Source organism: Gossypium raimondii, chromosome 10 (assembly GCF_025698545.1).
Source record: "Gossypium raimondii isolate GPD5lz chromosome 10, ASM2569854v1, whole genome shotgun sequence".
NCBI lineage: Eukaryota > Viridiplantae > Streptophyta > Magnoliopsida > Malvales > Malvaceae > Gossypium > Gossypium raimondii.
This window is the reverse complement of record NC_068574.1, coordinates 46,373,692-46,387,508: the sequence shown is the minus strand read 5'-3', so window position 1 is coordinate 46,387,508 and position 13,817 is coordinate 46,373,692. Positions and strand designations below refer to the sequence as shown.

At 35.0% G+C, this 13,817-nt stretch overlaps 2 protein-coding genes across 4 annotated transcripts; both read right to left on the bottom strand.

The window, feature by feature from the left end:
* Positions 1–1,064: 1,064 nt before the first annotated feature.
* On the bottom strand, positions 1,065–3,016 carry LOC105778625 (probable protein phosphatase 2C 41). Of its 2 annotated transcripts, none has more exons than XM_012602350.2 (6): positions 2,866–3,016; positions 2,509–2,775; positions 2,082–2,396; positions 1,885–2,002; positions 1,587–1,810; positions 1,065–1,510 (listed from the first exon to the last, which is right to left on the bottom strand). In XM_012602350.2, the coding sequence occupies exons 2-6, from the start codon at positions 2,758–2,760 to the stop codon at positions 1,301–1,303; spliced, it is 1,119 nt and encodes a 372-aa protein (XP_012457804.1). In that variant the 5' UTR covers positions 2,761–2,775; positions 2,866–3,016; the 3' UTR covers positions 1,065–1,300. The 2 variants fall into 2 exon arrangements, with proteins under 2 accessions (XP_012457804.1, XP_012457803.1); XM_012602349.2 differs by having other exon boundaries at positions 2,509–2,768.
* A 1,057-nt stretch (positions 3,017–4,073) lies between these two features.
* On the bottom strand, positions 4,074–12,939 carry LOC105777144 (phospholipase D zeta 1). Of its 2 annotated transcripts, none has more exons than XM_012600229.2 (20): positions 12,521–12,939; positions 12,294–12,395; positions 12,057–12,172; positions 11,826–11,967; positions 10,699–10,869; positions 9,990–10,163; positions 9,269–9,511; positions 9,056–9,172; positions 8,492–8,631; positions 8,237–8,386; positions 7,600–7,756; positions 6,990–7,499; positions 6,319–6,429; positions 6,067–6,213; positions 5,788–5,985; positions 5,542–5,643; positions 5,084–5,215; positions 4,868–4,933; positions 4,599–4,660; positions 4,074–4,506 (listed from the first exon to the last, which is right to left on the bottom strand). In XM_012600229.2, the coding sequence occupies exons 1-20, from the start codon at positions 12,728–12,730 to the stop codon at positions 4,257–4,259; spliced, it is 3,300 nt and encodes a 1,099-aa protein (XP_012455683.1). In that variant the 5' UTR covers positions 12,731–12,939; the 3' UTR covers positions 4,074–4,256. The 2 variants fall into 2 exon arrangements, with proteins under 2 accessions (XP_012455683.1, XP_012455686.1); XM_012600232.2 differs by having other exon boundaries at positions 12,057–12,147; positions 12,521–12,550.
* Positions 12,940–13,817: the final 878 nt, after the last annotated feature.

The following is a 13,817-nucleotide window of genomic DNA, read 5'->3' as shown; positions in this document are numbered from 1 at the left end:
TCTTTCTTTTCTTTGGGTTTTGATTTTTTAGAATAAAGGGAGAATGAAGGTTTTGTTTATTAGTTTCGATTATTAGGGGAAGCTATGAGAGTTGAAGGAAAATGAAGGAAGAAAGTGGGAAGAGTTGAAAGGGAGGGATTTTTTTCTACGTTTATTATTAGTTTTCCAATTGCCTAAAAATAAACTCATAATTAATTGAATAATAAATTCTGATTAATATTAAATTTAAGTGTTTTGACACATTTGGAACATTTTATAAAAATTTTAATTACTCTATATTTTTAAATATACTTTTTTAATAAGAAAATTATGTTGGGGTTAAATTGACAAAATAATTAAAATTTAAAGAGCTAAATTTATGATTGTACCTAATTTTTAATAGAAAAAAGTTAATAGATGGAATGAAAATGAGCAAATCGAAAAGTAAAGAGACCAATTTTGAGCAAATAAAAGTAGAGGACTAAATCCGTATAAATCAATAAATACAGGGACTATCCTTAGAATTTAACCCTTTTTTATTTTATCATTCCTATTCACACTCGCGAGATGTTGGCTTTGGGTACAAATTTCCTCGGTAAGCTTTTCCTTTTTTTTTCCCTCGCGTGTGGGGAGTTGATTTATATCCCACATCGACCAACACTTGAGCATAAGGAGTAAAGTTAAGTTTATAAATAAGGACGAGCTCCTGCAAAAGAACTTCACCCGTCCTGTCAGGGTGGAGGATGACTCGTCAATGATCGTATAGAGACGGCGGGTCGTGCCAACACCTGGTACATCGAACACACCTATTTAAGGCGAGTGGATTCCACCCTACTTAGGTGGAATATACCCGCCAATTTTTGGAAGCCAAGCCCTTGTGGCTAGGCTCTCAGCAACTCCATCAAAGTTTTCTCCATAGAAACTTCATATCTTGGGCAAATACCACACGGAATCTTAGTCGTCAAATACCAATACCCTGCTTGTATATCAAATGATAAATCGTTGGTTAAATTGGTTTTATGTTATCTGGTTCAACTCGTGAATCAATCAATTGATGTCTCTCTCTACTGTCAAATCTGTAATGGTTTGTTTGGAAAGAAAATGGAACTTTTTGGGATTCTTTATTCTGTTTGGCAGTAGTATGCTTCAATTTTTTCATTTTTTCTATGGCATTTTATGTGTTGAAGTCAAAGTATCTGAAGGGGTTTACAGAATTACATTCTATCATATATTCAGCAGTACTGAAATGGGTCTATTGAATCACCAAAAACAGATAGCCAATGGCAAGAAGCAAAGCAAAACCTAGCAGTTCAGCAAGCTTCTATTTGGAGGCCTTGAAGGGGTTGACCTCTTGAAACAGCTTGGGGTGAAAGAAGAGGCAAATGGCTGAAATATCATCCATTGCTATCCCTCTTTTCTTAGATCTCCATGCTCTCATCGCACATTGGACCAACCTTTTCGCTGACTTCTCCCTATCATCTGTGGAACAAACAATCTCCACTGCTTCTTCATTGGATATAACATCCCACACCTAATAATCACCACCACAACATTAAATTAATCTAATCGCAGCGACAAAGGCATAAACCAAAAGGGATTTATTTTACCCCATCTGTTGCTAAAATGACAAACTGGTCTTTGTTTGTGATATTCCTTTGTGTCACATCAGGCACTGAAATTAGCCCAAACTCTTTCACACAGTGGTCACCGATGGCTCTTGAAACAGCTAGCCCTTGGGCGTCCCCTTTTGGCATCCACACCCTGTAAACCCCTGGTTCATCTCTTAAACAGCTCACTCGCCCTTGTGACTGTCTTATTCTTTCAGCTTCCTCTGTTACATTCATCATTATTAATCAATAAACTACCCATAATTTACATATAGGGAGAAATATGCAGAGTTCTAACCGGGAATGTTAGGCTTGAAATCAATAGTGAGCTGAAATGGGATCAAATTGCCATCATCTGATATGGTTGCTAACACTGCCCTTGAATCGCCAACATTTGCTATAACAAGATGTTCACCCTAATCATCAACATATCAATAAAAAATTCTACTCGAACCTTCGGAAAATCGTAAATGAAGCCGGAAATTTAACATCTACCTGTTTAATGATTGTCAAAGCTGTTGTTCCACTATGGAATGAATCAATCCCAGGGTGGTGTTTAAGCTCTTGATCAATGTCAGCATATGTTTTCAAGCAAGATTGTTTCCAAATATCAAACTGATGATTACGAGTACTTCGGTTCGGTTCGGTGTTGAGTTCTTGGCCAAGTGAGGTTAAGGCAAGGGCCTTTTGCCAGTTGCAAAGCAAAGAAGGAGGCACTGATTGTTTGACCCTTTTGGCTATAATATGACCCCATGGACCATGACCATCAAAAATACCACAGAAAATCATGTCCTCTTGGCATCCAAATTCCTACATCAAGAATCAAAAAACAACTAAGTATGAACATTGAATATCAATGGTGAAAATAACTGAAATCGTAAAATAACGATCATAACATCGCATGGAATGAGTTTTAAGATACCTCCCAGACTATTGTACAATCTTGGTTGATCCCCTTTTGTCCTCTCTTGGAACAGATTGAGGCAAATTTGTTTGATTTGTTGGACTTAAAAGTAGCAGAGGAACTCAACATCAAATCGTTCTTCTTGGCATCCTTGGCCAAGGTTTCCGCCACTTCTCGTCCGATATCATCCTCCGTACTACAAGTATTCTTCCCTTTCTTCATTGAAACCGTCCTCGCCAATCCATCGAGAAACGATGGGAAAAACATCATCTCTTCTTCTATATACTTCAAAGAAAAGAAAATGATCAAACTAAGTGTATATATATATGTTATATTGGATCAATAAATCTGTCAGCTATATGATTGAAATCTCACAGTTCCTTTGTAACACCAATGTCGATGGCAAGAATCTCTAGTCACTTTGTCGGAACTTGACTGATGATCCTTGGGGATGATATCAAGCAGTGAAGTTGCTTATACTCCATTTTTATTATTGCGTCAAACTATTGCAACTCTTATTGGTACGTACGTAATGTAAATTTTGATACCAACATGGGTAGGCTCCGAAAAGGACAAAAGTGCCATTGGTTTGGTTGCTGAATAATGCACAGGAAATGGGTAGCTTGGACATTTCAGAAGCAATTTAACATAAAAGATTAAAGAATACTGTTACTGTTTTGCCGAGGGTTAGAAGCATAGGTTATTCAATTATTGAATTAAGATTAATCTTAATTGAAGACTTAAATATAAATTTTTATAATCGATTTCACGCCTGCCATTGTCTTTAATAAATAATATCTTTTTCTTATCTCAAATTAAAATATCTATATATTTTACAACTAAAAAGAAAAGATATTTTGTTTAATGGAAATGGCTGAGAAGGAGCAGTTAGGGATATAGAACTTTGAATACGAAAGCTTGGTTAAAGGAATAAAAAGATCAACTAAACAATGATGTGTATTAAAGAAATGTATGTTTTTTAGCCACAACAAAGCCACCAAACACATGGCTGCCGTGGGAATATTGGGAGCATAGAGCAAGACGCTTGATTGTAACCCTATAACCAATTTACTGCTAAGTAAAGTGTTAATACTAACCAAAAGAAAAATTATACAGAAGGTGGATAGATAGAGTGGTCGATTTTTTTATGGTTTTATAAAGTTGCATTCAGCTTGACATTAATCTTTATTAGAATGTATAAAGTGAAAGCCCTTTCCCAAGTCTAATTTTAACAATTTTGGTGTAAAACGTTTGAAATTTTAATCCTTCAAAAATAAATCAATCATTAGAGAAAGTGGATCAACTTATTGGCTTTTTAAATTTTATTTATTTATGGATTATTGAAATTTTACTTTTGTAAATGGATAGACTTGTAAATATTCAAAGTTGAACCCACCCCGAACAGCTTTATCCACAATAATAATAATAATAAACATGGTTTAGTTTGATTTCCTCAAATCTTAATGTGAAAGAAAAATAGGAAGGATTTGTTTCTATTTTGAGATTAAAATAAAAAGTAAATAACAAACTAGTCTCATATCCGGCTCAACTTGAAAATTTACAAGAAGCCATGAACAGGTATGTAGAGGAAAGCTTTGGTTCAATTAGGCATTGTTTGGTATTTAAGACTTTTTACACAAAGAATGATTCAGATGCATATTTCCTTAAGGAGGTTTTACAAATGTATAATCAGTCTCTCTTTTTTGCCTGTCTTCTGTATAGTAAGAAAAAAGAATTTGAGGCTTTTTGTATATCCTCTCCCTCACTCAATGAAAAACTTGGGGAGATGCATAATATTCACTCTCATTAAATACAGGTCGTAAATCTTCTTTGCACATGAAATCCAAGGGGAACGAAACAAGATGTCCTCTTACCGATTTTAATCTTTCCAGGGGGTCTACTTGTTTAACCTCTCCGTTGTGATATGATTCTAATTTTGTAGGGGCTATTCCTAAATCGATTGTAGTGTGACCGAGTCTTTCTTTCCAATACACAATGCTTTGTCGGAGCGCAAGCCTGCATTTTATGGTACATGCCATTCGTGTCGTTATTAGGATTAGCCGAAAAAAAAAAGAATTAAGGTTCATAAGAAAGAGATGTAGTCATACCGGGAATGTATGAGATCACTTGGGACACAGGAGAACACATCCTGGTAGATTGTCGTATTCATCTGTGACATAAATGATTCCTTGTTTGTTATTCGGAGTTTGTAATCCATATTAAAACCATGTGAGCCATCTAGTCTCATTAGGCTGGCTAACCCTACTTACCTGGCTGATTTCCATAACCACCAGAAATTCTTTGATTTCTTTTAATTGGAACATTTAAGAATATAAAATGAAAAAGTATTGAAAATTAATGGAATTCCGGTTCTTACCTTTGCAGTCCCAACCCATATATCTTTGTAACTCGAATCGATAATGGGGTCAATTATTTGATTTATCTAAGGAGCATGAAAAGGAAAAGGACCAACGTGTTGATCAGCTGAATGATACAAGATACTATAAAATATATATGACTGATCCCCGAGACCAATTCAACGAGCATAATCTTGAATGTAAAATAATGAAACATTGAATGATGGCTCACAAACCTCTCCTCGGTGAAGACCAAGATGTTCGGACCACAATGCAAGGCGAAGGCTCAAAGCAAATTTTCCAGCCTTCCAAGGATTTCCTCCCATCCATGAATCAACAAATTCTTTGTCTTCAATAAGCACGCCAATCTGAAACATTAATCGTGACATTAATCTTGTTGAAGAAGTGATACAGATATGTTATATCCCAGTTGGGGACAATAAGTGCAGAAGTGTTCCATTTCCCATAAACCATCACTCTTTTATCAAATATAAAAAGACATACCGCAACTTCATGTTTTAGATCTTACCTGCTCTATTACTGATCCCCTTTAAATATGTTAATACCAAATTTCAAGCGAACTGTTTTCTCCATTACACTATATTTTGTCATTTATCTCCATTAACATTTCAACCCCCAACTAGCTTAATATTTTCAGACAACATTTTAAAAACATTACAGAATATTGAGATACCTCTGAATCTCTTGAGCCGAGTAAACTTCTATCGTTAATATTAGCAGATCCAATTAAGGCAGCACGGTCATCAATTATCATAACTTTACTATGCACATATACCTGAGGAAATGGAAGGCAACAAATAAATCAGCAAACATGATTATGATACATTTTGAACTTTCATTGTTAAGTTGCTATGACATGATATGCCTGTAAAAAGAATTAAGCAGAACTGGCAAATGACAGTTGAAGATAAAAACATACCGGACTGGTAGCCACAGGACCGCCATCAAAAAGTTTACCGTGTGCTCTAAGACCATAGAAAGATATGTAATCATGAGCTTTAGGTCCAAGAAGATCATAAAGATTATGCAGTATTGAATTCTGTCCTCTGCAAATGGTACGATACTGCCAATGCATTATGGCTCTCACAGATGCTGCACCAGCATCATCAAGACCTCCCTGTTAAGTTTTAAAATGAGTTCAAACATAATTCAATTATATAATCTTCAAATTAAAAGAGTATCGGCCAAAACTGAAAACCTGGAAACCAGGAAGCAGGGGTATGACAATAATAACCCTAAAACACTTCTTGTCATTGTATGCTTGCATAATACGCCGGTATAATGCTTCTAAGACACGATTCCGAATAATTTCATCTCCTGAGAGGCCTGATATGAAAAACTGGTTCTGGGAAAGGTCGTGCAAATATGGAACAACAGTAAGGAAAATAAGCCGTCAAATCAGTAGATTCCTAGTGAACTGCAGTAAAGAAATTAAAATATCAGCATATACCTCTATATAAACAAAGTGTTCTGCTTTGTCAATGAGGGAGCAATAACCACAGTGAATGCTCTCTTCTATTTGGCTGGTTCCAGCGGACCACTGACTGACACTCCTTATAATCTGAAAATCATATATCAACAATGATTGATGCTTCTTATAAGCCGAAAGTCTCTTCAAATGAAAAAATTCATTATATTTTTTCTTCTCTTGCGACAGGAATATGCTGCTTATTAAAGTATATGACATGAAATTCAATGAAATACTCTGTGCATCTATCTATACTAATTTAAAATCTGAGATTGGTATCACGATTAAACCAGCAACTCAGTTAGGAAAAGCCAAATAAAACAAAGTTTTATTAGAAAAGTAATACAATGATAAGGTTAAATAAGTAATTTAATTTTAAAAGGAAATAAAAACCACCCTACTTTTTCATTCAATTTTTTATATCAATAACTTTTATATATATAAATATTTTTATCAATAATCATGATTTTTTTTAAATAATAATAATTAGTTGAGTAATTTTTATATTATTTTTAATTTTTCACCCATATAGTGCATAGGACTAGTTGGGAAATAAGACAATGAAATTGAGATATCCAAAATATAGAAAAGCAAACAAATACTATGAGGCAGATGCAAAACTTCTTAAAAGTCTCGATGAGAATACAACCAACCTGACACCGACATGAAGTTCGCGGTCCAACCTGTCCAGCTTCATCCACAAAACCACCTTGAGCAGCCCGTTCTTGCATTTCCCACCAATCTGAGTCTGAAAGTTCAGCTTCAGGCTGCCATTTTACATCCGAAGATTTTTCATTATAAAGATCCAAGGAGCCAAGGTCATCAACAAAGCCTTTCATAGGTGTGTCTGCAACTGCTGGTTCTATTTTGGACTTTCCGAAAGCAAAAGAAACACTTTTACTGGCAGTAGTGTCCAACCCATTTGATTTTGGAGACAAAGTACAGCTATCCAACTCCTTGGCCTCTTGAGACAAAAGTAGAGGAATGTCTTGTAAAGATGATCCAGAAGAAAAGGAATCCCGTCTTTTGATGCCTTTATTATTTTCCTCAACATTCTTACTCTCAAACTCAATCTCCTTGCTTCTTCCCATATAATGTGGAATCACCATATGTTGCTGAGGCATAAGTAGTGGAATTGCTTCCTCATATGGAGCTTTATTTCTCTATATATATAAATAAATAAATAAATTCAGCATACCTTTGTTAAGTAACAAAGTATTGCAATTTCTATTGTTCACTACAATAATTCTACATAAATATAACCTTGGCATAGTTCCACCGCTGAACAAAATGTCGTGCTACATCTCGACAAGATGGTCCCCAAAGTGCACAATGTACGTCATGCCAAGGCATTCGAGGATATTTTCCTCGATCCAACTCGTCTTTCACTGTATCTTCCCATGAATTTGGTTCAGATTCCCTGATGAAAATGGGATTGAAAATCAGTTAGACTGAAACAGCTACACATCAGCTCATAATTACTCATTCCCTTGAATATTTAACCTTTTCTTTTGAAGAATATTATTGGGAAGAAGGGGATAGGGGATAAAATAGGTGGTTACAAACTATTGGAGGTTTTGGAAGTCATGATCTACTTGAACAATCTTTAAAAGTAACCCCATTTGAACCAAAAAAATTCAGCAAACTGTTGGGGAACATCTGTTGCGGCAGAAACCAAAAACCTTGCTAGTGGTAGATACTTTAAGTAGAGGCAGGTAGCCATTTCTAAGTTACGATAGTGTGAAAAATCAGCCAAAAATATCCAACCATATACTTGTAATGATGTCTTCCATGGTATAACAGCACCAATAGAATGGTGTATAAACCAAGTATAAAATAACCAATAACATTTGATATTCATGAAAGGCCAAAATGAATCTTTGCTCAAAATAAAGCTTACCTTGGATTGTAGTAGTCTTTTCCGGGCCATACTGAGGGAGGATTATCTCCCACCTTGTGTTCATGTGTGTCATAGCGACCAAAGCATAAATCAAGTCCACCAATAAAACAAATTTGGTAATCAACAATCACTATTTTTTCATGGTGGGACCTGTAGGTAAAAGAAACACATATTAGATTCTAAAAAAAATCCGATATATTAATGTTTTCACAACTTGAATTTATGTACACACTCGATTTTCCAATTAATCCATACCATAGATAGACACCAGTAGAGAAGTGGTCAGGATAACGCAATACCCTCACATTCTCATGAATGCTAAGAAGCTTTCTCTTGCTATAGACGCTATTGATTTTCAAAGCAAGAGCAAGTTCTTTGTAGAGAAGGATGTATATCTGCAGGCAAAGACATATTATTAAGTTAATAATTAAAAAAGTAATAAGCTAAACATTCAACATCTTCATACTAGGATTGTACATAGATCTATATAGTACAAGAAGATATTACTTTGTTTTAAAAGAACAAAATTGAACATGTAAAATTAAATCAGGTTTGTAAACATTAAAGGGGCTCTAAATGAAATCAAAAGTCTTCAACTATCAAACGCTGAATGAGCTCACTGACAGACAAAAGTTAATGGAAGAAAAGAAGTAACACATGGTTAACACACATGCAACTTGGTATAGGAGTCGTAATTCAAATAAACAGCCATCAAGATAATATGTCCATTTTAATTTACAAAAGAAAAAGGTTTGGATTGACTTCTTAGTAACAAATGACCTTTTAATAAATACATAAATAAATGGAAGATTATGATACCTGAACCCCTTGCTTAGCTTTGGCTTCCAGCAAAGCATCAAGCCGGGAGGATGCCTGCTCGTGAAAAGGACGGCGTAGATACAATTCTGGGCAAAGCCACCAGCCACAAATAAATATCTGCATAAATTTTAGGATCATACAATAGGTTTTGGTATGCTAAAGAAATCATTTTGACTACAACTCATGTCAACCTGCAAGAGTAAAAGGACAGACCTCTGATTTAGCATCCTCAATTGATGAAGCTATAGCATCAAAAGCTGCCCTACCATCCACAAACCATTGAGCCTGACTACCATCTTCTGTCAAACCCCTTTGAGGAGCAAAAGAGCCAAAGCGATGAGGATGACACCAGCCCTCAGGGGGCCTAAGCCCGGCATCATTAATTGCAGCAACCCAATCTTTAGCTTTACCACTACTTTTAGTTCTTAACCTTACGCTCCGGCTACCACATGTGACCTTTTGAAGTTTCCAATTATCTGTTAGAAAGTGACTTCTCTAGATATATTCATCAGAGATACACCTTATCCCACCATTATAGGGATAAATAGTTCATTTTTAATTTGTAGAGGAGAAAAACTTACACCCTCAAGATAATCTTCAATGCAAAAAACCCACAAACATCTCGATACTAAATGATTGATGCTTAATGTGATGTCACTAAAGGTTAATGATTAGAATTTTAGGATTAAGTATATCCTAGGATGGCAGAATAGCACTATAGGATTTCTAAGCGAAGAATTGTTTTTTTGTTGTTGTGAGGGATCTTTATCCAAATCACAATTCACAACAAGAAAATGTTAATAACAATAAAAGGTTATTGATTGTGAAAAACAGTGTCTTAAATTTACACATAACTACTAAAATGTTAAATATATTAATATGCCCATTGGCAGGAAAAACTTTCCACCAAGTGAACAGCAAGTACTCTACTGACCTTAAAAGCATGGCGTAAAGGATTACGTTCCTTTACTTCAGCTGCTAATGATGCCCGGCCCTCAGTGTTACCAGCCAAGGCAGGTAATACATCGAAAACAATTATATCTAAAGGTTTAGTATCGAGCGGATCTGCTAGCAAGGCCAAGAATCCAGGTTTCAGTACAGCCCACACCTGTAAAATAATTATTAGACATAAGAACGGAAAAAAGATGGACAATTGAATAAGCTAAATTTTGAAAATGCCAAAATGATACCAAAGGAGTGTGACTTTATGGTCCAACCTGACGGTTGTTATATGGCAGGATTAAGGCACAAATCTGAACATCTTAGCAAGGTAATATACAACAGTGCCAATGCTCTCAAGCATAATCAATATATGAGAACAATTAACCCATCCTCGAAACCCTCTTCTCAAATCATATTATCTTATTTGAATTTAATGCATCACACCCATTAAGAAACATTAGGAGATTCCTATACATATTCTACATCACTAAGCAGAAAGCACAGCAGACTGAGTGATATATCTAGCTTAAGCACAAAACTTTCACACTGACATGCCAGTTTACCTCCTATCAAAGGAATATTTAGACAGAGGAAAGGCAATTAGCGCTTGCTGCACCTCATGCACGTGTAATGCATGTTTTGAAACAAGTGCATTTTAATTTGAATATAAACCAAGATTTCAAAAAATGAGATCGCATTACCTTTTGCCAGTTGTCATTACAGCAATTGAACCAGTGGCATGCACAGCATTTATCAGAGTCATCATCCTTGGCAAGTTTTGGTAGATGCTTTGCCATTACATAGTCTTCCTTCAGCTTAGGACCATACTCTGGAGAAAATGACAACTTTGAAACCTCCAAAAACTTGCAAACCTACAAGAAAATTGAGAGAGATACTGACACAAACAATAAAGAGGGGAATAAAGTGGGTGCCAAAATGTTGTGCCTTAGCACACAAAAGTCCTTTATTTCAGGCGAGACACATTTGATCGGGCACACAGCTGACATACCTAGGTATGCTTTATTTTTGGTAAGACAACAGGGGAAAAAATAAGAGGCTTTTCTGGTTGAAGTTCTCTTTAATATCTTTAATTTTAAAATTTTTCATTAGCTGTACCTGTAATAGTATAAAAGGGGGAAATAACAAACTCCTTACTTTTCAATGTTTGAATATTCAAGAACATGCAAGAGACCATAGGAAATCATGCATATTGACCAATGAAAGAAAAAGAAATTTTGTATGTTCGGCTCTTTAAAGTATTGTCAGAATTACGATATTAAGCTTTTTTTATATATATGCATACACATATGTACACGTACACGTACACATACACATACACATATTGCATCTTACTTTACTCGGGCAAGCTAATTTTTTTGTGCCTTATGCCAAAAGCAATATAATCGTTCTAATGCCTAGACTGCACCTTGCCCTTAACAACACTGAAATAAAGCAACGAAACTCAAAACTTTCAACAAATGGTAGTTAGCAACCACATTCCAAATTCTAAGTGTAAATCAGAGACAGATGAACTAAGAACTCTGGCTATAGCTACATAGTCCATTTTGTCAACTGACAGTTTACTGAAACAGCAGTTAGGAGGCTTCATCTACTTCATGATTGTTGCACGAAAAAAGGAAAGCTAAGTTTAATTTGGTTATCCATTTTGTCAACACAAACACAAGAGGTCATTACATGGTATATTTTCTAGGCAGAGTAGAGTCTATTAAGGGAAGGTCTAATGCCTATGAAGAATAAAGATAAATGTAAAATGAAAGAATGGTTGCCACAAATGCATCAGGGTATAAGCATATTTGGAAATGCATACCTCTCTAGAGTTAACAATATCCATATTTCCAAGAAAATGATTCAAATATTCTTGCATAGCAACCTTTGCTCTGTCGGACATTGAAGACTGCTTTCCCAAGGCTGGTCTAATAACTGGAAGAGCAGCACTTGATGGAACATCCCTGATTATAAATATAGAAAAGAAGGCACTCATAAGTGCTGGGAGTTAAATTTTCTTTTATTTTCTAGGAAAAGTTGTGATAACAAACACCTGTTTTTAACACTTTCATCTTGCTGTAAAAGAAGAGCATCATCATCCGGTTCATCATCATCTTGCACAACCGGCGCATGTTCTCCTATTCCTAGATTTTGAAGCCATTCTTTAACCTTTAATGTAATAATATTCAGCGTGAAAACCACATTCAAATCCTAAACTTTTTTTCTCCGAAGCAAAGAGCTATTAACTAGCTAAACACAAACAAACGTAGTCGTTTCTTAATGTACACACCTGCTCTTGCTTCTCGTGAATTTCTTCAATAAACAACCGTCTCTTCAAGGCAAAATGCAAGTAAAAAACCTGCGAAGCTTTCTTCATTAACCGCCACTTAAACTGAAGAATCAAAATGAAGAAATTAGTATGACCAGGAAAGAAAAGAAGGTAAGGGCAAAACATGTAATTGGAATTTAAACTATTGAAAATAATTGTAGAAAAATTTGATTGAAAAAAGAACTTACTTGTTTGTATCGGAATTCGATGGTGTAAGATAAGAGCATGGGGCTGATATCCCCGGCATCGGGTCTGGAGACAGAGACGATGGTAGCTTTTGGTAACTCGTCGAAAATCCGAGTTGACTCAGCGGACGATGATATCGTGGATGATAACGGCTCCGATTGCATCTGGTAGTACCGGGCTCCACCTACAAGCATCGACTGCTCCGACTCCATGAAATTGATGGATAAATTAAAGATCGAATTCCTTTTCGTTGGATCAAATGAATTAAAGATGGAAGTGGAATAAAAGACTTGAGAAGAAAGCGAGAGAATAGGATTTGAATTGGTTTCTTTGAATTCAATTTTTCCTTTGATTTTTATTTAATGGAAGCAATTTTTTTTTTATTGGGTGAGAGGGCCAAAGTGGAACTTTTAGACAAGGAGATGGAAGCAAGACGACTTATTTCAACACTGGTTTAATATTTCCGGTCAATATTTGATATTATGTTCATTTTTTTAATTCAAAAATTAACAAAATAAAATATATTAACTGAGAAAACACAAAATGATTTGCATTTTGTTATAAAATAAAAATAAAAGATCACACATATTTACGTTTTTTTTAGAGGTTATATCTATAGATATAAAAGTATTAGCGAAATAAAATTTTATTCCTAATGATTACTAAAGTATATCAATTTTTTATTTTAACGAATATTCACTCTGCAATATAAATATTTTTTTAAAAAAGAATGTAACAATCTCTTAATAAAAAGTTTGTTCTTACAATTTTAATTAGATTTTTCTTAATAGTACAAAATTGATGGAAAGTAAGCATAAAAAACTTCCATTGAAATGAAATGTTGATTGATATTAAGCGATGGGTTAAACTTTTGAAAAAGATTTTTTTTTTTTTTTGAAGCAAAGATGTAAGAAAAGGAAATGAATGGTGATTCACATATTAATGAGAGGATGGTCGTGCAAAGAGCCACTATAATGGGTGGCAAAATTTTGGCATGAGGAGTTCTCCTTTAACAATGGAGGGGTATTCATAGATAGGTTGGTCATCTATGATATTCAAGTTTCAATGCATGTAGGTCTTATCTTGGTTTGTTTCTTTAGGTCAAGATAGAAGTAGCGATTTAATTGATGTATATGGTAATTAAGTCGCGTTTATGCTTGAATGGATTTGATAGTCTTATGTGTTATTTATGCATAGAGGAGGCTTGACATATGTATAGACGGGATAGATTGGAGAGGCTCCACGTATCAAGCATGTTACATGCTAGCAAAGGCCATGGTTAACAAGATATTATAGTAG